General features: G+C 37.7%; 1 protein-coding gene across 1 annotated transcript in view; it reads right to left on the reverse strand.

Annotated features, from left to right (window-relative positions):
- Positions 1-26,297, reverse strand: part of dtr (defective transmitter release) — a 675,513-nt gene that overhangs the window by 176,054 nt on the left and 473,162 nt on the right. Inside the window, exon 8 of the mRNA XM_090385868.1 lies at positions 18,962-19,047. Within this exon, the coding sequence (XP_090241994.1) occupies positions 18,962-19,047 (86 nt within the window). The remainder of the gene's footprint in view (positions 1-18,961; positions 19,048-26,297) is intronic.

Raw genomic sequence — 26,297 nt, forward strand, 5'->3', positions numbered from 1 at the left:
AGGAGGGAGCAATACTCTTGATTTGATTATCAGCGGTGATTCTTCAAGCAATAAGATCTTACTGGTAAAAGACCCACTGGTTGGCAGTGATCACTGTGTACTGTGATGTGGGATTTACTTTAAGACATAACTACTTTGAAGGTAAAAGGAAGGGCTTTTACTTTCTAAAGTTGACTACAGTGGTCTCAGACGGTTTTTAAATCCTATACAATGGGACAAACTGATGATGTTACCAACAGTATATTCTAAATGGGAAGCATTGAGGGAAGTAACCATAGAGGCTACTAGGCTTTTCGTATCAACTAAATTATATCTAAATGGAAAAGAAAAATGCATGGAATTCATATAAATTATAAAGTTAAATAGAAGTTTGTGATAGACAAACTAATCTTCAATCAGGTCATAGAGGAGATCAGGCAAACTAAGGTAGATTGTGAGAAGGTTAGGTAAGATAATGCAGATTACAGGAAGTCTATGCCAAAGAATGCAGAGAAAAGCAACAAAGCCTTCTTTACTATCAACCCCTTTTATCTAACAGTAGATGAAAGTGATTCAATCACATTGGTCCACTTGATATCAATAGTTTATCCATTCATGATTCTTCTCAGGTTACTGACAACAGACTCAATAGGTATTTTGCACCAACATTCACATATGAAGAATTTTTTGGGGAAAGGAGGTGCCAGAAGTTTATCAAATTCTAACAGGGAGCTAAACGATTTTGTGATAACTGAGAGAAAAATGGAAGAAAAACTGTTTTAGCTGAACATAAAAAAGAGCACTCGGGGTGGTTGGGATCTATTCAATTATATTAAGGGAGGCAGTAAAGGAGGTACACACACCCCTAGCCATAATTGTAAGAGCATCTTTATAGGGGAGGTCCCCAAAAAAAATGGAGATTTGCAAATGTATCACCAATTCACAAAGGAGGATAAAAAGGTAATGTGATTAATTAGACACCTATTCATTTAACTTCTGTTCCAGGGTAATTGGAACAGAAGTTCCAAGAGTAACTGGTTAAAGAAGTTATACAGAACCATCTAGACAGGAACGCAATTATACTGCAGTCACAGCATGTTTCTGTTAAGGAGCAATCTTGTCTTGCCAATCTGATTTTATACTATCATCATCATCATCAGCCATTTTCAATCCACTGCAGGATGAAAGCCTCTCCAGCAACTTTCCAGTTCCTTCTGTTTTGAGCACTGGCCATCCATTTACTACTCAAAAACTCATTAATTTCATCTATCCATCTCCGCCTTTGTCTTCCAGGTTTTCTTCTAGCTCCTCTTGGGTACCATTCTGTTATTTTCTTAGTCCATCTGTCATCATGTCTTCGAGCTATGTGTCCTGCTCAAGACCATTTTAGTTCTTTAGTTTTGATAAGAATGTCCTTTACTTGAGTTTGCTGCCTAATCCATGCGTTTCTCTTCTTATCTAACAGTCTGATTCCCAATATAATTCGTTCCATTCTTTGGTGTGTAGTTCTTAGCTTCTCTTCCATTCTTTTGGTGAGTGCCCAAGTTTCACTTCCATAAGTCATGGTGGGGAGTATACATTGATTCATTATTTTACGTTTCAGACAAACTGGGATATTGCTCTTCAGTGTGTGACTATATTTCCTGAATGCTATCCATCCAAAATTTATTCTTCTCTTGACTTCCAGCCATTTATCATTATTACAGCTAATAACTTGTCCCAGATAAGTATATGACTCCACCTTTTCAATTACTGCTCCATCAATCATTATTTCCCTTTCCGTGGCATACTTGTTCATCATTACTTTTGTTTTAGCCATATTCATCTTTAGTCCAAAATCCTTACTAACTGTGCATAACTGATTAAGATTTTCCTCTAATTCTTTGGGATCGTGGCTTATGACCACAATGTCATCTGCAAATCGTAAATGGTTTAGGTACTCTCCGTTCACATTGACTCCTTTCTGCGACCAGTCTAATCTTCTGAAAGCTTCCTCAAGGGCAGCAGTAAACAGCTTCGGAGATATTGTGTCTCCTTGTCGAACTCCTTTCTCGATTTTAAATTTGCTACTGTCTTTGTCTAGTCTAATAAAGGATGTAGCACTCTCATATATTTTCTTCAAAATCATAATATATGGAGTATCTATGCCTTGTCTTTCCAGTGCCCGAAACATTGCCTTATGCTGTACGGAGTCAAATGCCTTTTCATAATCCACAAATGCCAGGCATATTCTGCTATGGTGTTTTATATTCATTTGCTTTCTCCATTAGCTGTGATATTACGTGAAGGTGATCCATAGTTGAGAATCCCATCCTAAAGCCAGCTTGCTCTTTCGGTTGATTCTCATCAAGTATTCTTTCTAATCTGTTAGTAATGACCCTTGTGAACAACTTGTAGATATGGGATAACAAGCTAATTGGTCTATAATTGCCAATTTCTGATTTATCTCCTTTCTTAAGCAGCAAAACTATGATTGCATTATTCCACTGCTTAGGCATCACACCTTTTCTAATGCACTTTGTGAAGAGCCTTGCCAGTTTTTGTGTTATGTCTCTTCCTCCCAATTTTAACAACTCTACAGTAACTTCATCTTCCCCCGGGGCTTTCCGATTCTTCATTTTCTTCAATGCATGTTCTACCTCATCAGAAAGAATATCGGGTATGTTGTATGTGTTGCTACTTTGCAATCCATCTTCCCCACTGCTGGTATCATTCCCTCGCTCCTTGTATAGTTCTCTATAGTAGTCTTCTGCTATTTGAATTATGCCTTCTCTGCTGTTTATAAGTAGACCATCGCTATTCTTCAGTTTCAGTATCATTTGTCTTTCTGTATTACTGCTCATGGCTGCTGATTTAAATCCTTTGTTTTCCCTTAATGCTTGTTCTACTTTTCTTGTGTTAAATCTTCTTATGTCCTCTCTGAGTCTCTTTCTAATGGCTTTGCATAACTCAGTATACTCAATTTTCTCCCTGTCAGTGTTTTTCTTGCTCTTCATTTGTCGTCTTTGGTTCATCATGACAAGTGTTTCTTGACTAATTTTTTCTTCTTTGGATTTCTGTTTCCCTATAGGTTTCTTGGGCTTTATCACTTTCAGAAAGTTGTAATATTCCTCATCAATATCTTGGTCCTGAGCAGTCTGCAGAAGCTCAAACTTGTTCTTAAGTTCCAGTACATACTGCTTTTTCTCCTCCTCTGTTATTTCAAAGACCTTTGTATTATTTACTCGAGTCAGTTTTTTCCTTTCCTTTCCTACATCTATATCAAGTGTACATCTTACCATTCTGTGATCACTTCCAACATTTACCTTATTCAGGACGGTAACATCATTCACAATATATCTTCTGTTAGTGAGGATGAAGTTGATTTCATTAGTTGTTAATCCATTTGGACTCTTCCATGTCCACTTTCTGTTCACCCTTTTCTTGAAAAAAGTGTTCATTACTGACATTCCTTGAGATTCTGCAAATTCCACAAGTCTTTCACCTCTTTTATTTCTTTCACCAATTCCAAAATTTCCTATAGTTCCTCTTTCTGTGCTGTTTTGCCTTTTTCCAACCTTAGCATTGAAGTCCCCCATAATAATAGTGTAGTGGGTTTTCTACTCATCTAGAAGACTCTCAATTTCGGTGTACATTTCTTCAACCTCTTCATCATCATGGCTCGATGTTGGTGCATAAATCATTATAATCTTTAGCTTGTACCTCTTAGAAATCTTGAGTATTAGTCTTGACACCCTTGGTGATGTACTTTTGAATTCCAAAATGTTGTTTTTAAAATCTTTATGGACCAGAAACCCAACTCCACCTTCACTCCTTTCACTGTTTCCATTGGTGTACAGCAGATTTCCACTTGATAAACTTATAAGTGATTCATTTCTTCTTCTTGTTTCAGCCAAACCAATGATATTCCAATTCACATTTTCTAATTCCTTTTCCAGCTCTAATATCCTGTCTTCACCGATGAGTGATCGTACGTTATAACAGGCCAAGTTCAATTTCCGTGCATGGCAGCCTGGTCGTACCCAGAGATTCTTAGCACCCTCTGCTTCCACTCTGATCCTCTCGCTGCCGTAAGAGGGAGAGTGAAAGCTGCTGGGGACTGAGGGCCATTTGTATTGTTGTGCTCTCATTGCTGGAGGGTTTGGTCTTTTCCTCTTCACGCTGACCAGGCGTCTTGAAGAGAACCACTCTACACGTTCGTTGCCACCTAAATGACGTAACAGGGCTTACCATCGAGAAGGTGTGCATGAGTGGATTTTAGGGAGGCAGGCCAACCGGACTTCTCCTAAATCTTCTGTAATAGAGAGATATTGGATCCATCAGTGTTTTAGGCTGAGTGTCTGATAACACACAGGATACCTGTTCCCCTCTAAGCCCCGATTATATACTATGATGCAATAATGATTATATACTATGATGCAATAATGAAGGAATTGGATGCAAAAAATAATTTTGATAACATATACTTGGATTTCAAGAAAGCTTTTGATACCATTGCACAAAAATACTACTGTACTAATTGGAGCAGTGTGGCATTAAGGGAAAGTTACCGTTATGGATAAAGTGCTGGTTGAGTGAGAGGAGAAAGAGTTGCTATTAACGGACTGTGTTCTTTATTGACTAATATTATTAGTGACATCCAATCAGATTTCATTGTTGGCCACACTGTTGTTTTCAGATGATACAAAAGTTGGCAGGGTGGTTAATGACAGTAATCAATAAGCTATTACAAGAGATGTAGAAACATTAGGCAGATGTGCTGAGAAATGGCAGTTGAAGTTTAACACAATGTGAGGTACTCCATATGGGTAGCAGTCATCCCAGATTAACGTACCAACTATGTTGTCTTTTTCCTTTTTCACTACACTCAGGGTAGTGGAAAAAGAAAAAGACCTGGGGTAATTGTGCAGTCAAGATATGAAGCTTTCTGAGCAGTGCAGAAAGGCTGACAGGATATACAGGAAGTAATAAGGAAGCAATTATCACATTGTACAGAGCAATCATTACGCTGCATCTTGAGTACTGCATACAAGTCTGGAGGTCTCACTTTAGGAAGAATGTAGATCAGCCAAAACAGGTGCAAAGAAACAACAATGGTGAGAGGAAGAAAAAGGTGGTCTTACCAAGATAGGATTTGTGTCTGAAAATTACATCATCTAGAGACCCTGCATCTGTTAGGTGATCTGACTGAGGTGTTTAAAGCTTTGAATGGATTGGGAAAGCTCAATGCTGATCACATTCTTCCTCTTGATCCGACTTGAGGGGACAGAAATTCAAATTGAAGGAGTATGGTCACAGGACAGATGAGTAGAAATTTTCCTTCAACCTTCCATCTGTTCTTGTGGAAGTGGATAGTTTGAATAAATTCAAGTACTAGACAAACTATTAGGGGGGGGAATGGACAAGTGATGTGGGATTTTTTTTTTTTTTCTGATGCTTTATAAGCTTGCTTTCTTGCATCATTTGCACTATGAATTCTAATCTACATATTCAGCATATTCTAGCACAGAAATGGAATACATATGAATGATTTTCTACACAATCATTATGATAGAAACTGAATATAGGCAAATGCGTAACTTATTAATAGTTTTTTTTTTTTTTTTTTTAAATTATACTCAGTTCAATAAGAATTTTCACTATTGGCATATAGAAATACTACATGTTTTTTTTTTTTTGTTTTTTTTTTTTATGGCTGATGCTGCATAAGCTTGCTTTCTTGCATCAAATGCCTCTACTAATGCTAATGTTACAACAGAATTCAAGCAATTTAACACCCATCGAAAATGATGCTCCAAAAACTGAATTAGCATTTCTTATGAGCTCTTCATGAGGTTTAATCAGACTGAAAAAAGAAAAATGGTTCAACATACTATCTCCAGTCAACATACTATCTCCGATGAGAAACAAAGTTCAGCATGAGGAACTGGGAGAAAGGGGGGGGAATATTTACCTGTGTATACATGCATTAAGGTAAAAAGAATACATATACAAAGGTATATGTATATCTTTGTTTCTAGATGACTAAATTCAAAAATGTATTGTAAGTCACAGCCAAAAATTAAAGTATGATAAAAAATATATACAAAGACAACTGAATACAACAGTTTCAGCATTACTAGTTTTAAATTTCATACATTAATTTAAACTCTATTATTTAGTATATCAACAAAACTACATTAAACTAGATTTATTACAGTAAAATCCTGTTAATTCAACTATTATGGGAATTCTGATAACCCAATGGAATAAGTGAACCTGTTGAATAACCCAGATAGTAAAATTAGGTTATTCCAGTTATAACAGTTGTTTAAAATTTAAAAAAAAAAAAAAAAAATACATAGTTATTTTCCACAAATTCATTATTTGTCAAATATCATGTATTTACATATTATTTACAGAACAAAATTGGATATATTGTAAAGATGAATGAACACCAAGAAGTAAGAAAAAAAGTATTATAATTCCTTGGACTTTCTTGAAGGATGTTTGGAGCTCGGTCGATTGTTGGAACAAACTTATATCTGATATTGTGCATGTGAGTAGTTTGAATAAATTTAAGAGCTAGATAAACTATTAAAAAAGGATGGACAGACAAAATGGGCAGTTTTGGCTTTTCTTGTTTTTGGTTGTGAGCTTGCTTTCTTGCATTTGCCACTACTACGTCTACTACTAATGGGGAACACCAACATTAGTTGAGAAATCAGAAAAATACTACCATTTGCAGTGGAAAGTCACTAAATACTGGCTACCTAATTGCAGAATACACAAACAGCAATCCATAAGATGGAATCTTATTTAAAATAACTTTATACCAAATAAAATCAAAAGCCTTGAAAATATTAAGAGCAACTACTTCAGTTTCGCCAATGCAGTTATCTGTGCATATTTGATCCATCGAATATGTCCACAGATGAGTACCGTAAGCCAATACATATAACTAGTTGATCAAAACTGATGTAATTCATATTGGTGATCCTTGGTCAGGGATGGAAGGTTTCAAAGTTTTTGGACCCCTATATATATATATATATGCTTATGTTTCTCTGTGTGTATATATATGTATGGACACTGGGTTTCCTGAAAATACAATTCAAAGTTTTTTGTTTAAAACCACTGAACTTTATTCTTGTTTTTATAAAAATATATATAATAATAACTTCATTTATCATCAATCTGTTGTACACAGAATGAATAATTTGACCAGTTCCAGAGGGTCCATTTTGCAGATCCCCTGAAACTGGCCTATGGGCCCGCGAACCCGTTTGGGAAATGCTGCTCTAGATGAATCCACAGCACCATTGAATCTACAGTAGACTCTCGATTTTCTATGATAGATGGTAAAAAAAAGTGCCCGGATAATCCAAAAATACAGTTTCTCCAACATATGTAAGAGATACGTTCCAGGACTTCTCATGTAGGTAGAGTTTTACGTAACTCGGGAATGACTAATAAAATATTGCTACTGTATCTCTGATATGCCAAAATTACAAAAACTATGTAATATCCTCAGAAGAATGAAGAAAATTAGTTATATATTTTTAATTAGTTCAATTAAAAACTTAATCTAGGGACAGCTGTGAATTAGCCAGAGTGTCACATAAGAAAAAACACAGATAAAAGGAAGAAAACAACGCATGTTATTGTATTATAAAAACTATGTATTTCGTAGCCCTGGTTATTATAGTTGACTTCATTGGTGCCAACTGCTTCTCATATTCCGTCTTTCTCCTTTATTGTGTTCACCATTGCCACTGACAAATTTGAATTCTGTGTGATACTTGATGTTTGGCCATTTTCATACTTCTTTATTATTGATCGATCGCTTTCCTATTCTTGATAGATTTACTAGTACTGCTGTCACTTATTCTCTTAGTCAGCACCATGATAACAGTCAAAATAAAATTTAAAAAAAAAACTTTTTGCACTTTCTGGGTTACTGGGCTTTTCTGTTAGTGCAATCTATTGTAAATGGGTAGTAAACTCGATCCTACTGCATTTGTGATAATACTGATATCTGGAATTCTGTGGGTTTTTACATTATTACGGTGAAATGTGTATCACCACCACTGAAATCTTCAGTCATAAAAAAAATATAAACAACGTAATGTAAGTCCGAAGCTACATAAGTCAGGGACTTACCGATCGAAAAATGTTCAGCAACCTACATAAAAAGTATGGCGATAGTTAAAAAACGAAAAAACTTACCACGCACTATCCACGTGTCCAATACGATGCTTCCCTTTATTTTTTACGATGAAGATTTTAAATCAAATACTTTCCCTTTATTTTTTACAATGTCGCATATGGTTTGGTCACCAACATTATAATGATTCCTTAGAGATTTAACAGATGCACCGTTTTCAAACTTTTGAATAATTTCAAGTTTTTGTTAAATTGAAAACACAACTTTTGCATATGCCCATAATTTTTGCGATTTCTAAACAAAAAAAAAATAAATCCGACATTCCTGACATAAATATCGGAACAAATTTTGTCCTTTTGTGGTGCGACGGAACACAACAATTGACGCGACTCACTAAAACAAAACTAAACATTTGGTCTCTTTTTTTTTTTTTTTTTTGAGTGGCGGGTGTGAAGACAGCAGGGGTTTCAAGATAATAGGCACACTAATCACCCAATGACAACTTATAACGCCACTTCTTGTTGCTTATTTACGACTTGCAAAACATCTTTTAGAATAAAGAACTATTATTGCAGCACTTCAAGATCTGACTATAACAGATAGGGTCTTGTAGTGAAAAACATAATGCTAGTCGGAGCTGCAGGTTCTATTCCCTACGCAGCAAAATAGATCTTTTAGAGCTCGAGAGCACTGTCCTATTATAAATGCTACTAGGCAGTCATGCAAGTTCACTGGTATTTTCAGGAACATGCTTCAATTAAGATTTTTTTAGCACTCAAATCATTCCCGATACGTAGGCATATTGAGCGGGATTTCGGGCATACAGAGCAATAAAGCCCAGCCCCGGCATAGTCCCTCAAAACGCCAGGGTAACAGATGCAAAGAAAAACAGCAAAGACTTTATTACTTATATAAACTCTAAAAGGAAGGGAATGAATCAGATTGGACCACTTGAAATCAATGGTTTGACTGTATATGATCATTCTCAGTAGATGCAAAATGAGTATTTCGCAACAACATTCACACAAGAAAAGTTATTCAAGGAGGAGTTATTCACACATGAACAGTTATTCAAGGAGTTATTCAAGGGCCAGATGTTTATCAAATTCTAAAAGGGAGTTATATGATTTTGTAATAAATGAGAACAAAGTGGAGGAGAAATTGCTGAAGTTAAATACAAGAAAAGAACATGGGGTAGATGGGATCTACCCAGTTATATTAAAGGAGGTGACAAAGGAAGTAAACAAACCCTTAGCCATAATTATGAGAGCATTCTTAGACTCGGGGAAGTCCCCACGGACTGGAGATGGGAAAATGTATCTGCAATTCACAAAGCGGAATAGAAAGGGTGACAAGAGTAATTACAGACCTGTTAGTTTGACTTCTGTTCCAGGGAAAATAATGGAGTCACTGGTTAAAGAAGCATTGTAGGATCATCTAGACAAGACAGCAGTAATAATTCAGAGACAGCATGGGTTTGTCTAGGGGAATTTAATCTGACAAATCTGATTGGATACTATGATGTGGTCACAAAGGAACTGGATGCAAAACATAATTTTGATATATACTTGGATTTCAAGAAAGCTTTTGATACTACTGCACGTGGAAAACTACTATACAAATTGGAGTAGTATGGCATTAACGGCAAGTTGCTACAATGGAAAAAAGGATGGTTGGGTGGGCGAAGACAGAGAGTGGTAATCAATGGGTACTGCTGTATGCGGATTATTGTTATTAGTGGTGTCCCTCAGGGTCGGTGTTGTTTTTTATATTTATCAATGATATTGATGAAGGTATATCAAGCTTAATATCAAAGTTTGCAGATTCAAAGGTTGGCAGGTTTGTTAATAACATTAATGACAATATGCAGCTGCAACAGGATCTGGAAAAATTGGGTAGATGGGCTTGAGAAGTGGCAACTGAAGTTTAACATCGAAAAATTCAAAGTACCGCATATTGAGGTTGTCCTTGAGGTTGTCACAGACATTCTCTCAGATATGCCAGACAAACTGTACTTGCTACCTGGGAGTCTAAAACGCTGATGGAACTGATATTTGGTTGAAACTCAAGTCAAGTGGACCCAATTTAGGCGAAGTCCGAACGATCTCTGACAGCCAAATCCTGTGCTTGCACCTTCACGATGGTGGGACTGTTACTAATTCTGAATATAACCTCCATGCACAAACACATGGTGGGTGACCACTCAGGTGTGAACAAACGTAAGCAGGGATCGAGGTGCGGCGCCCACACCACATGGAGAAACGCCGTCCCTCTATGTTACCAGGCAGTACTAGGTGGTAGATGACTCTCATCAACCGGTGAAATACCACTACTTTGCTTATTGGAGACTTGAAGTGGAACCCATGTTTAGTCTGCAGAGCTAGATTCTGGTCAACCCTTCCCAATGTCTTCCATCATGCAGTATGATTGATGACTTTTGACGTTATGATGAACATCGTGGCGAGATCCATTATTCCTTAGATTTCGATGGTACAGCTCTAAAACGGTGTTCGCAGCCGGCTAATAATTAGTACATCGGACCGAACCTATTGGTAACTCTCTCGGAGGCTTCCAGATCAGCTAGTGTATAATCTTGCTACCTCTACTCTGCAGATAGTGACTGCAGGGAGTCTGAGTAGTGTGTATGCGGGGGACATTGTCGAGGCCACGTTATGTCAAGGATCTGGGTATATTCTTACCATGTGTATGCCATATCAAAAATTTCATTACTTCATACAGCACGTCTCACCCACTTTTTCTTACTATTTAATACACCATGAATTGTCAAACAAATAGAGCAAGCTTACCTGCGAAAAGATTTAAACCTTCTAAACACTTCCTACTTCATTTCACAAATATACATGGTCTCAATTCTAATCTCAACGATGTCCAAACTCCATGTACTTTTTCTGACAGAATCTCAGTTATCGGTTGATTCAACTACTGCTCATCTCAGATGACCAAATTATTCGCTGTATGATTCCTTTCACCTCAAAGGCGGTACTTGTGCATATGTCTGTTCTGATATTCCCTGTCAGAGGCATGGTAATTTGGAATCTTCTCTCTTCGATCTTCTCTGGCTTAAAATCTCTCTACCTCATTATATCAAATTCATCTGTTGTCTCTACTGTTCTCCCAAATAAACTAATCACTTGGAGCTCTCTGACATCCTCTCTTTGCAACTTCACTTTCTGCAGTCCAACTTTCCTAACAGTGAGCTAATTTTCCTTGGTGATTTTAATGTTCACAACTGCAGCTGACTTCCATTTTCTGGTCACACCGACCCAGCTGGTCGAGATGCTGAGGCTTTTGCAATTACTAACGACCTTGCAGAGATTGTTCATTTACCTACAAGAATACAGGACAATCCTAATCATACAGCCAACATGCTTGACTTCTTCTCATAAACAACCCTTCTAAGTACAGGGTCGAAGTGAGAGGTCCTTTAGGTACATCAGATCACAACTTGGTGATTGTCTCTTCTCAGAAAGGAGCCTTTATCTCACGGCTATTCCTAACCTCGTGTTGTTTGGCATTACAAGAATGCAAAATGGGATGACCTGCAAGATTTCTTTTCTTCTTTTCCTTAGTCAGATTACTGTTTCAAAACTTTTGATGTCAATGTTTGCTCAGATCGTGTCAGTGAAACTATTCTTGCAGGAATGGAATCCTTTATCCCACACTCCACTTTAAAATCTCGTCCTTTATCTAAACTTTGGTTTTCCAATAAATGTGTTAAGGCTGTTCAAGAGAAGAACGTTGCATATCGTAATTGGCTTGTTTCTAATTCTTCCATTTCATTTTCTGCCTACACCAAAGCTCACAACAATTGTAAACAGTTATTAATCAGTCCAAACTAGAGTTTAAACGGGCTAAGAGTAGAAAACTTGCTTCTTGCCCTAATAGTAGCTGAGCATTCTGGTCTCTTGCCAAAGTTACTGGCTGCAACTTTTGCCCAACTCTGCTCCCACCTCTGTCCAAACCAGATGTGTCTGTTGTCACTGCAGCCAATGATAAAGCTGACCTGCTAGCATCCTATTTTTCTTCCAACTCATGTATTAATGATCTTGGTAAAACACCTCCCACCATTCCCAACATGCTCCATTCAATGCCTCCTCTGGTCTTCTGTCAAAAGGATGTCAGAAGGATTTTGACGAATCTTGAAGCTAAGAAACCTTTAGGTTCCGATGGTATTTCTTCACTTGTTCTCAAAACCTGTGCTCCTGAACTTACTCCTATTCATTCTTTGCAGCCTTTTTTCAATTTCTTATTTCAAATGTGTTTTTCCTTCTGCTAAGAAATTTGGTCATATCCAGCCAATTCCTAAAAAGGTTGACAAAACCCTCCTATCCAATTATCATCCCATTGCAATCACTTCTACTCTTTCTAAAGCAATGGAGAAATCAATTAACCACCAACTTTTAAACTACCTAGAAACCAACAGATTGTCAGATTTAAAAGGGGGTAAAGAAAATATTATTATTCATGTGGGGACTAATGATATTAAACGTACACGATCTGACGATTTGTTGGAAAAATACAGCACCATGCTGAGGAAATGTCGCGAGCTAGGCCATAATGTCTATGTGTCTGCAATTCTGCCCAGACACGATAGGAGGGATTATATGTTAAGAGCCTTGTGGATTAACTCAAGACTTGAAGGAATCTGCAAGGCTTTATGGGGGTAAATTTCTATCAGCATGGCCCACACTTGTAGGTAGAAGGAATTTGTTTTGTAGAGACGGGATACACTTAAACAAAGGTGGTGTAAACGTTTTTGCCAGTATTATTGAGGATACCTTAAAGGTTCAGGGAAACTGCTAGTTAGGGGGGATGTGGGTAATACTGACACACGTTTATCTGATAATATTGGTCAAAGTAACTCTTGCACATACCTTAAGAGTTCTTATCTGTTACCCCAACTGGACGTATTATCTAGATGTTCTGGGGGCAGAAACGTTTCACCTGAGCAGGTAGCTAATATCAGGGAAGAGAGCCTAAAAAACTTCAAGGGTTGTGTTAGGGTTGTTAAATATACAAGAACAGTAAATCTTAATTGTTTATATAGTACAGTTAGAAGTGTCGTCAATAAAATGAGCGAATTCGAACTGCTGGTTAAAACAAGTAACGCAGACATAATAGGGCTTACAGAGACGTGGTGCACCCAGAAATTGGGGATGATGAGTTTCAGTACAGCTTGTACAATGTATTTAGGAAGGATAGGGTAGATAGAAGGGGTGGTGGGGTTATGCTACTTATCAGAAGCAGACTGAGTGTGACGATAGCTTTCCCGGATCCAGACATTTCACATGCTAGTATAGAGTCTGTACGGTGTGAGATAGTTGGAAACAAAGGTATGATGCGAGTAGGAGTAATCTACAGACATAGTTGGAAACAAAGGTATAATGCGAGTAGGAGTAATCTACAGACCAGGTGATTGTGAAGATTATGACAAAAGCCTCTGCATCAGGGGTGGGCAACTTTTTTCGTCAGCGGGCCGAATGAAATTTTCGTATCACGAAAATTTCATTCATTCATTCGTGAAGTTGGAAATTATCGACCTGTCAGTCTGACTTCAGTAGTAGGGGAAATCATGGAAGCAATGATCAAGGGTGGAATTCAGGATAATTTGGATCGAACTGAAATTCTCAAGGATACTCAGCATGGTTTTGTAAAGGGAAAATCATGTTTAACAAATCTGGTTCGCTATTTCGAAAGGGTCACTTATGAGCTGGATTTAGGGAATAATTTCGACATTGTTTATTTAGATTTTAGCAAAGCTTTTGACTCAGTCCCACATGAGCGGTTGCTTTATAAGCTGGAACAGGTTGGAATCACTGGGAAAATCCTTAGATGGATAGAAGGATGGCTTCAGGGCAGGAGGCAGAGGGTTGTGATAAATGGCTATTCCTCAGATTGGGTTGATGTCAGAAGTTGGGTTCCCCAAGGATCAGTATTAGGACCACTGTTGTTTTTAATTTTTATAAACGACATTGATGAAGGGATACAGGGCGTGACGCCTAAATTTGCAGATGATGTTAAAATTGGTAGAGTAGTTAATGATCACTGTCAAGCTGAGCTTCTTCAGAGAGACCTAGATAGACTTCAGGAATGGTCAGAAAAATGGCAGCTATGCTTTAATCCAACAAAGTGTAAGGTATTACACCTGGGAAACAGTAATCCCAAAAAAACGTATTCACTTGGTGGAGTTCAACTAAAGCCAGTACTGGAGGAAAGGGACTTGGGTGTTACGATACGGTCAGACATGAAATTCTCTAAGCATTGTAAACAGGTTGCAAGGAAGGCCCATGGAGTCCTATCGAACTTTTGCAAGTAGAGATAGGGACGTGATAATCCCATTATGTAAGGCTTATGTTAGACCACACTTCGAATACTGTGTTCAAGTATGGAGACCGCACCTAAAGACAGACATCGAGCTTCTTGAAAGGGTGCAAAGACGCCTGGTGAGATCGGCAAAAGGGCGTCCTTATGAAGAAAGACTTCGAATATGTGGGTTGCAGAGTTTGGAAACTAGACACCTTAGAGTAGATTTGATGGAGATGTTTAGGGCTCTGAGAGGCATCAGTAAAATGAATGAGGATGAAATTTACAAGATTATAAATGATACTAGAACTACGGGATATAAATTCAAGTTACGGGGGGAAATGTTTAGATTGGACTGCAGGAAGTTTTATTTTAGCCAGCGAGTTATAAATTACTGGAATAAGTTGCCTTCATGGGTGGTAGAGGCCGACAGTTTGAGGAAATTCAAAGGTCATCTGGATAGTACTTTCGGGTAAGGGAAGCGCATAGGATGATAGGTTTAATTTCCTTTTTTTTTTTTTTTTTTTATTAATTATTATTATTTATTTTATTATTTTTTTTTTTTTGTTTTTATCATTGTTTTGTTCGGATTTTTTTTTTTTTTTTTTTTGGCTGGTGCAGCATAAGCCATAGGCTTTCTTGCACCATGCGGCCATTACTAATACTAATACTAACCTTCCGTCTAATCTGATCAACGATCACCAGTATGGATTCCGTCAGTGTCAAATTATCATCCTTTTGCAATCACTTCTACTCTTTCTAAAACAATGGAGAAATGAATTAACCGCCAACTCTTAAACTACCTAGGAACCTTCCGTCTGATCAACGATCACCAGTATGAATTCCGTCAGTGTCGATCCACTGGTGATATTCTGGGTTACGTTTCCCATTTATGGACTAATTCAATGGAAAGGTTCGGTGAAACACAAGTAGTTGCTCCTGACAATCTCAAAGGCTCTCGATCGTGTTTGGCATAAAGGTCTTCTAAACAAACTTCCATCTTATGGTTTCCAACTGTTTTTTTGTAATTGGTTATCCAGTTTTCTCTCTGATCGCTCACCGAGGGTGATGGTAGATGGCTTTCTGTCTTCTAACTTCTCCACTAATACCGGTGTCCCCCAAGGTTCAGTTCTTTCCCCCACTCTTTTCCTCTTGTATATTAACGACCTTCTTGCATTGACTGGAAATCCTATCCATAATTTTGCCGATGATAGCACATTGCATTCGACTTTCCATTTTGAGAAACCTTGCCCTGTTCAATCAGCTTTAACTTCTCAAAAATCTGCTCCCAATTCCTTAAATACCGATCTTCAGGTAATTCTCCAGTGGGGCAAAGACAACTTAGTTGATTTCAATCTTTCTAAAACTCAGTCTTCTCTTATATCTCGCAAAAAGGTCTGGAGGCCTCATTTCAAGAAGGATGTAGAGCTGCTGGAACGAGTACAGAGAAGGGCAACAAGATTAGTGAATGGAACAAAGGGTTGCTCTTACGAAGAAAGGCTTAAGTTTTGCAAATTACAGAGTCTGGAGACTAGGCATCGGCGAGGTGATCTGACAGAGGTGTATAAGGCTTTGAATGGCTTGAGCATGCTCAATGCCGATGGGATTCTTCCTCTTGCTCAGAATAATCACCTGAGAGGGCATAAATTCAAATTGAGGAAGGACGGATGTCGGATAGATGTGCGGAAATTTGCCTTTAGCCAGCGGGCAGTTGGTTTGTGGAATAGACTTCCATCACTTGTTGTTGAAGTTGATAGCCTAAACAAATTTAAGGCTCAGCTGGACAGGTATTTCGAACGAACGGAGGGGTAAAATGGGAGTAGTGGTTGTGCTTTTTTTTTTTGGCTGATGCTGAATAAGCTTGCTTTCTTGCATCATATGCCTCTACTAATGCTAATGCTAATGCTAAAAAGGATTCTTCTGCTCCTATGCTTATCTTTGGTGAAGATAAGCATAGGAACAGAATTTCCAATTTCTAGGCAAAATGATATCTCTTTTGGGTATTACCCTGACTTCTAATCTCTCTTGGCACAAGCACATTACAAATATTGCTTCCTCTGAATCTAACTTGGTTTTCTCTTTCGCTCTGGGCGTTATTTTTCTTCCAAACAGCTGCTCGCTATGTATAAATTGCAAATCCACCCTACCATGGAATATTGTTCCCACATCTGGGGTAGTGCCCCCAAAACATCTCTCAGGCTTCTTGATTCCATTCAGAAGAGGGGAGTTAGGTTAATTAATGCTTCATCTCTAACAGATTCTCTCTCTACTTGCTGTTTTATAGACATAATGTTTCTTCTGCATGCCTCTTCTACAGATATTTCCATTCTTCTGTTTGTTATTTGGTTTTTAGGAGCATTATCAACTAAGGCCATATTGCTCTGGGATATGCAGTGGTCATTACCTGACCTTTCCGCATCCTCCGTATTTGGTGGTGACAGGCTCGAACTCCAGTCTAATTAAGAAGCGTATGCTACGCACTGCTGCTCCTTCCCACCTGGCTACGGAGGCGCCTACTGTTCTTCTGAATTGGCTTCTATAATTCCAGCTCTCTCTTTCAAAACAGTCCGAACACGTCCAGCCACCATCCATTTACTGTCTAACTTCAAATTCACAGAACCAACTTTTCATCCTCCTAGTTTATTCATTCAACTGCCGTTTTCTGGAACAACCTTTCTTCATACATATTTCCTGAAAATTACAGTCTACAGAAGTTCAAGTCCAATATCAACAAATATCTTCTTTCGTCTTCTCAACTCTCAACCCAAGCACGGTACTATGTACCATAGGTTCTAATACCTCTCGTGTTTGCGGTTTATATATAAAAAAAAAATTAAAAAAAAAGATATCTACCAACTGGGTGGTGTAACTCTCAGGGTAGTGGAGAAGGAGAGAGATCTGGAGGTAATTTTGCAGTCAGATATGAAATTTTCTGAGCAGTGCAGACAGGCGGCCAGAGTAGGTCATGGAGTCTTGTCAATGAGATACACAAATTTTTCTAGCAGGGATAAGGAGGTGATTATCTCCTTGTATAAGGCAATGGTCAGGTCACACTTTGAGTACTGCATACAGGTCTGGAAGTCTCATTTTAGGAAGGATGTAGAGTTTGTATAACGAGTACAGAGAAAGGCTACAAGACTGGTGAAGGGAACAAAGGTGCTCTTATGAAGAAAGGTTAAGTTAAGTTCTGCAAATTTCAGCTTCTGGAGACTAATTGATTCTAATCTCTCTTGGCACAAGCACATTACAAATATTGCTTCCTCTGCATCTAAAAAACTTGGTTGTGGTGTATGAGACCTTGAATGGATTGAACAGGCTCAATGCTGATGGGATTCTTCCTCTTGCTCAGATTACAAACCTGAGGGGGCATAGATTCAAACTGAGGAAAGACAGTTGTAGAATTGATATGAGAAAATCTGCCTTTAGCCAGTGGGTAGTTGATTGCTGGAACAGACTTCCATCTGTTGTTGTGGAAGTTAAATAAATTCAAGGCAGAACTAGAAAAATATTTGGAACGAATGGTTCAGTGAAATGGGAAGGGTTTTTTTGCCTGATGCTGTATAAGTTTTCTTTCTTGTATCATATGTTGCTACTAACCATAATATTAGCTAATGCTAGTATGAATATGGAAAACTGCAAATTGTTTGCATTATTTTTTTAAATGTATCCACCCCTTAAAAATGTCTAATAAGAGAAAATCAAAGTGCTAGAGATGTTTCTGTTTCTTAAAAATGTAAAACCTTAACAATGGATATAAAAATTTACATAGTTAAACTCTGAAAAAGGTGAGGCACCTGTAGTTATCAGCTGGGTCTTTTATATCCCTCATATATCAGTATCAGCAATCATAAATGACAAGATAAAAATTAAGTAATATTATTATTTACTCTGATCAATGCAAGCAACAGTGATGAGCAAGGAGAGAGTGGAAGTTACTCTCAATTTTGAAATACTTCTATTTGCATTTGGGTTCAATATAATAACTTAAGTAAAGGCCAGGATTCTTTATGGACATCTTAAACTAAGGCATAGGGGAAGATTCGAATGTCACAACTATGTATTTCATTCCTTCAGTATTTTTTTCAACTTTTACTTTTCAATTATGCTTTTCCAAGTTATTATTGGATTGCTTAATGAAATTAGCCTTTAATAAATTATATTTATGTTTACACTATTTTTTGCCTGACCACAATATCATGGGTCATTTTATAGAAATAAATTGTCTGGCTGCTAGAACAGGAATGTAATCCGAATTTCAACATTTCTTTGATGGAAAAATGTGTTTCAGCTCAATATGAAATTTTCAGGACCCAGTTATGCCATAAGTGCAAAAAAAAAAAAAAACAATAAAAACTTCAGTGCTACCACAGCAGTTGAAATTTTTGTTTGTTACTTGGCAACTCAGTGGACTAGTTATGCTAAGTTTAAAATGCACAAAGTTACAGGTTTTGTGAAGTTACTTTTGAAATATCCTGTATTATGGAAATACATCGCAAAAATTTGTTAACATACCCATAACATTAGCCATAATTTTATCTCGCTCTCGTTGATTCCATTCAGCTCTTGCAAGTCTTTCTGCTTCAATGCCGCCTCTAGACCTAAAATGATAAAAAAATAATAATAATAATAATAAATAAAGAATTCAGTAATTTTTTTATAAAGCATAGATGCTGATGGAAGCATAATAAATCAGAAAGAATATAATTGAGAAGGGCATTATGTGGCATTTTTCCACAGAATTATACTTTTAGTAATGGCCAATCTAATACCTTGTGAATATTAAGTTAGTTTATTCAGTTAATAATTAAATTTCTGTATATTAAGGTGCTGTTTCAGGACCTTGCCAATATCCACATCAGATCATATATTAACAGTTGTCGGCCCCCTGCTTGCCGAATGTCTTGATCCCTACTGTGTGTTCACCTACAGAATATATAATATTCCTGATAGTAATTTGCCAAAACCTTCTTTAACTTTATTCGAATTACCCATTTCCACACATTAAATTTCCAAATAATTAATAACTAAGTGGATGTTATTGCAAATTTCATTTACTCTTTGGCTTAATACAAACTTCTATACATATATTTTGCAATCATGTTTCTTCAATTTAAATTTATGCTTATTATGTGACTGTCATCTAAAATTGAGCAAAGGTGCCATCAGAATTAAATTAAATTAATTCCTTTAAAGCAATTAGATCACCATGCATATGCCTAGTTTACAGACACTGCAATTTCAGAGCACCAGTACTACTTGACAAAAATATCCTTTTGTGTCCCCAGTTAATCTTGTTGTTCTTCTTCACACCATTTCTAACAGACTTACGTCAGTTCAAAAATGAAGATTCCAAACCAATATTGAATATTCTGGATGTGGCTAACGATTGCTGTTTATAATGGAACAATTACATCTTTGTGCCTAAGGCATATTTTCCATATGTCATTGACAGAACTACCAAGGGCTGTCTAGGAGCCTGATTGCACAGCTCAGAGAATTTCACAATACCATTGATATCAAAAAAATCCAAAGGTTTTTTTTGATATCAACTATCTTGCGTTTTGTGTTACCCAAATGATATATTACTTTGGGATTAATGTTACTCTAATGCAGTAACTTGCATTTATCATTTAAACCAAAGTTGCTACTTTTTTGCCCAGCCCCCAGTAGTGTAGCCAGGATTTTTGGTTGGCAGGTACATTCACAAAAAAGGCACCAATTGTCTAATGCTAAAACGCGCTATAATACCAGATTTCAGAGTAAGGGGTATAATGGCACCTCCGTAGCCAGGTGGGAAGGAGCAGCAGTGCATAGCACACGCTTCTTGATTAGACCAGGGTGTGAGCCCGTCACCACCAATACAGAGGATGAGGAAAGGTCAAGAGAATGACCACCGCATATTCCCGGAGAAATATGGCCTTAGTTGCTAATGCTACTAAAAACCAAATAACAAACAAACAACAAACAAACAAGGGGTATAATGTACCTGCTGACCCTACCCTGGGTATGCCACTGCCATCCCCTTAGTTTATTTTCCAATCTTATTGAAGTAGCACACCTTGATTACTGCCATTTAACATGGTATCAACTTTTGGATCATCAGCAAATACAGGCATCAAACTTCAACTGCCTAGATCAATATCATTAATATATATTAAAAATAGCAAGGCCCTAACACTGACCCCTGTGGTACTCCACACATCACAAGAGCAGTGGCCATTTGTAATCACTTGTTTTTCTCTTACCACTCAAAACTACCTTTATGAATTGTGGTAAATTGCTCCAAATGCCATGCTACTCTGATTAATACAATTGGGCATGTGGTAAAGGATAAAGGGTGTTGCTAATACCTAAGTAATGATGTCAAAATTATTCTTTGCATTGTTCTCTTCACGATAATCTCATAGTAGTTAATGAGACTGGTCAGGGATAACCTAGCTTTAACAATTCCATTCTGTAACAGTCATGTGGCTTCACACCTATCAAGATAACTTTGAATTACTTCTGTAACTACTGATTCCACTATTTTCCCTGGCATAGAACTTACAGGTCCGCAGTCATACACTTCACACTTTAAACTAGCCTGGTGAATAGGAGATACATTTGCAAATCTCCATTTCATAGGAAATTCTACTGAATTTAAGGATGCTCTCATTATTATGCTATAGGTTTAAATACCTCTTTTCCAGCATCTTTTAATACTGTTTCATAGATTGTTTACTTTTAGCTGCCACAACTTCTCTTCCACCTTCCTATCCATTATTATAAAATCGTTTACCTTCCAATCCATATTAAACTACTGTATTCCTCCGATTTTCCTCTTGAATATAAATGACCTTCATCCACTGACCGGAAATCCAATTCATAGCTTTCCTGGTTGCCAAATGGCTAGCTTTGAGGGAAACAGACTAATAGATTAACAATAGTTGCAAGCAGAGATGAAAGTGATTCTTTTACTGCTTCTTTTGGAATATGCAACAGTCAGGAAAGCAAGGTGTTGGGGATTTCAAGCCCTACTGTGGGTCATCATAGAACAAATGAATACATGTGCTGTGTTAGGGTACAAAGAGTAAGCACACGTGCATGCATACTTGCATGTACACTAATGCTAGGAGCACTGTTAATAAATTTGATAAATTTGAATTACCAAGTAAGTCAACAAATGCAGACATTCCGGAGACACGGTGTCACTCAAACATAAGGGAAAAGGTGGATTGGCCATAAGACTTACTGGGGAAACTCCAGTGGGCCGAAGGGCAGAGGCCGGTGTGATTTTGGCCATAAACAATAGTATGAGGCCACTACAAGCTTTCCCCTGGTAAGAATTTTTGACCAAGGCTGCCTCTGCATAAGGGATGCAAAATTTGAATATAGGGAGTACGGTGTGTTCAAAAAAGAGCAAAGAAAACAGGAAGGGATGGGGTCACACTCTTAGTTAAGAAGCATATCGAATTGAAGGATGTGCATCCAGTTCACATCCAGTGTAATGTTGAGTCAATTCAGTGTGATATAGGCAGAGGAATACAAATAAGAGGAGTGTGTTATAGGCGGAATGACTGTGATAGGTATAACAAAAAACTATACTGAGAAATAGAGTAAGAAATAGAGCAGTCAGAATGTCTTATAATAGGGAATATTAACTTTCCAGATATTGACTGAAACTTGTCATTGTGGGTTGGTCATTCAAACACTAGCAAGACTTGCTGGACTTGCTACCTGATAGTCATCTAATAAATACTTTTACGTATTTATTGGATGACTGTACAGCAGCATGTTAGAAAGGCAACGAGAGAAAGCAATACACTATCTGATTATCAGCAATGATTCTTCATGCATTAAGAATCTCCATATAAGAGTCTGATGGTCCTTCAGGCTAAGACAGACATTCTCTTAGTTATCACAAGCTCTACTTGCTACCTGGCAGTCTAAAACGATGATGGACTGATATTCAGGTGATACTCAAGTCCAGTGGATGCTACATGAAATTTTGACGATGCTCAATCACTGTGCGACAAAAAAATCCCCTTTTTGAACTTTTAATAATCCAACGCTTGCATGCAAACCAATGTAAGCAGGGATTGAGGTGTGGTGGTAAGACCACACAGAGGAATGTTGCCAATAGGTGTTACCAGGCAATACTAGGTGGTAGATAACTCTCATCAACCAGTGCAATAATACCACTTTGCTTATTGGAAGCTTGGAGTGGTGGAACCCATGTTTAGTTTCCAGAGCAAAGCTCCAGCAAAGCTCTCCCATCTCTTCCATCATGCAGTATGATTGATGTCTTTTAAAGTTACAGTTTTCTGAAATGGTGTTCACAGGCAAGCCACTAGATAGTCCACCTGGACCAAACCTATTCATAACTCTTTGGAGGCTTCCAGATCAGCACCAAGAAAGCATCATGTACTAATGGTATGTGTCCATTTTTCTTCAAAACATCCTGAGCTTACTCATATTCTGTGTTGCCATTTTTACACTTTGTTATTCCACCTGGTGTTTTTCCTTCTGCTTGTAAATTTGCTGATATCCAGCTCGTATGGATTCTGTCAGTGTCGATCCGGCAGTACATGCTGGCGTACGTTACCAATCTGTGGAAAAATTACCATTAGCATTAGTAGAGGCATATGATGCAAGAAAGCAAGCTTATGCAGCACCAGCCAAGAAAAAAAAAAAAAAAAAAAAAAAACACTCCCATTTTACCCCTCCGTTCATTCAAAATACCTGTCCAGCTGAGCCTTAAATTTATTTAGCCTATCAACTTTCACAACAAGGTATTGAAGTCTGTTCCATCAACCAAACTATCTGCTGGCTAAAGGCAAATTTCCACACATCTATTGTTCTATATTATTCTGAGCAAGAGGAAGAATCCCATCAGCACTGAGCATGCTCAAACCATTCAAAGCTTTATACACCTCTATCAGATCACCTCGCCAGTGCATAGTCTCCAGACACTGTAATTTGCAAAACAGTTAAGTTTTAAGCCTTTCTTCGTAAGAGCAACCCTTCGTTCCATTCACTAATCTTGTTGCCCTTCTCTGTCTCATTCCAGCAGCTCTACATCCTTCTTGAAATGAGGCCTGCAGACCTTTATACAGTACTCAAGGTGTGGCCTGACCATTGCCTTATACAAGAGAATAATCACCTCCTTATCCCTGCTAGAAAAATTCCAGTATATCATTGACAAGACACCATGAGCTACTCTTGCAACCCATCTGCACTGCTCAGAAAACTTCATATCTGCCTGCACAATTACCCCCAGGTCCTTTTCATTCTCTACCACTGTCAGTATAGTACCACAGAGTTGATACATTACTTTGGGGTTACTGTTTCCCGTATGTAGTACTTTACATTTGACAATGTTAAACTTCATTTGCCACCTCTCAGCCCATCTGCTCAACCTTTCCAGATCCTGTTGCAGCAGCATAGCGTCAGCAGTGTCCTTAACAACAATGCCAACCTTTGTATCGTCTGCAAACTTTGACATTAGGCTTGATATAACATCATCAATGTCATTTATAAACACAGAAAACAAGAATGGACCCAACACTGAACAATGAGGGACTCCACTAATAACATTAGTCCACGATGAGCAGCGTCCATTGATTACCACTCTCTGTCTTCTCCCCTTAATCATCCCATTATCTATAGCAACAATTTGCCTCCAATGCCACACTGCTCCAATTTGTGCAGCAGTCTTCCATGTGCAACAGTATCAAAAGCCTTTCTAAGATCCAAATATATAATATCAAAGTTATTCCCTGCATCCAGTTCCTTTGTGACCACATCATAGTATCCAATCAAATTGGTCAGACAAGAATTTCCCGTAAAAAACCATGCTGTGTCCGAGCTATAACTGAAGTCTTGTCTAGATGATTCTGCAGTGCTTCTTTAACCAGCGCCTCCATTAATTTTCCTGGAACAGAAGTTAAACTCACAGGTCTATAATTACTTGTGTCAGCCTTTGATCTTCCTTTGTGAATTGGGGTCACATTTGCACATCTCCAGTCTATGGGTGCCTCCCAAGTCCAAAGAAGCTCTCATAATTATGGCTAAGGGTTTGCTTACTTCCTTTGCTACCTCCTTTAATATAACTGGATAGATCCCATCCCCCCCCCCCGGGTACCTTTTTTATGAACAATATTTTATGAACAATACCTTGAACAATATTTCTTAGTTGGTATGTAAAACCTAGTAGCTTCCAAGATAAATTCTTTGAATGCTTCCCATTTTGAATTTGCTGTTGGCAACATCATCAGTTGGTCCCACTGTATAGAATTTAAATACCGTCTCAGAATATCGTAGTTGCCTTTACGAAAGCAAAAACCCTCCCCTTTACCCTTGATGGTAGTTACCGCTTTGAGTAAATCCCACTTCAGCACACTGTGATCACTACCACCTAGTGGTTCCTTTATCTGCAGATTCTTAATGCATGAAGAATCATTACTGTAATCAGATCAAGAGTATTACCCATTCCAGTTGCTCCCGAACAAGCTGATGTAGAAAACAATCATCAAATAAATCCACAAAAGCCTTGCAAGTGTGTGAGTGACCAACCACAAATTCCAGTCAATATCTGGGAAATTAAAATTCCCCATTATAAGACTCTCTGATTTACTGGATGACTCTACAGTAAACCCCCACTATTCGCGGGGGTTACGTTCCTGAGAAATGTCGAGAATAACGAAAACGCGAATACTGAGTTATGGCTCCCATAGTAATAAAGGGGTTCCGTTCCAAAGTATGAAATATATAAGAAAATCTAGTCTAAAATTTTGTCTATGTATGTATTATATGTATCTTCATAATATGACTATGTACATAGACAGTACATAGTGAATTGCAAGCATAAGTCATCGAAATGAAAATAAGAAATAATTTAATATTAAATGTAATATTTATTAGAAATTTCAAACAAATCTTTCAAACCAGCGCCTTTGCTAGCAAAAAAACTTATCCCGCCAGTGCTATCACCAGTTTCGCTAAAGTGTTGATAAAGGAGTTTTGCCTTTTCACGAATGATGGGTGAACTTAACGGAATTTTATTTTGAGTTCGGTCTTCTATCCACAGATTTAAAGCTTTTTCCATTTTTTCTAATTTAACATCACGAGTTACAGAGCAAATTTTTGAAGCAATTAGCGCATTTTCACGGACACTACGGCGGATTTTTTCTTTCGATTTTTTGATTGATCGTACCGTTGACTCATTGATTTTATAATGTTTTGCCATTGAGGAGACACTTTCACCATTAGAACTTTTGTCTAATAACTCAATTTTATTCGCTAATGTCATCACCACCTTCTTTGATCTTTTCACATTTCCCTTGTTATTCTTTAGCAATATTTTTGTAGGGGTTAGAAAGAACTTGTCCACAATAATGTCACTTTCTTCCGTTAACACACTCGAAAAAGTCTGTTTTACACTAAAAAAAACAGGTAGATTTATCATTTTTTAAGCATATCAATTTATAAATTGATAAATTTATTCAATTTATAAGCATATAAATTAAAAGCAAACGACGATACCTTCCATGACAAGAGCATAACACATACTGAACAAGGATTAGTGAGAAACATCCACTCTCGTGATTTTGTCACCCCTCTCCCCGCCACCCACTGAGCGCTGTTTTGACCGAGAAAGATAATTCTAGCCACGCCCATGTTTTTTTATGGCGGAAAATATTCACGGCGCTTTAAAATTCACATTTTTTAGGTTTCATTTTTTATTAAATCGGTGATCGCGAATACAGATACCGCGAATAGCGGGGGTTTACTGTATTTTCCTCTACAGTTTCTGATTTTACTCATCAGAGTCATTAGGCCTATAACACACTCCTACCCTCAATTTTGA

This window comes from Mastigoproctus giganteus, chromosome 12, assembly GCF_048544385.1.
Source record: "Mastigoproctus giganteus isolate SK-2022 chromosome 12, ASM4854438v1, whole genome shotgun sequence".
NCBI lineage: Eukaryota > Metazoa > Arthropoda > Arachnida > Uropygi > Thelyphonidae > Mastigoproctus > Mastigoproctus giganteus.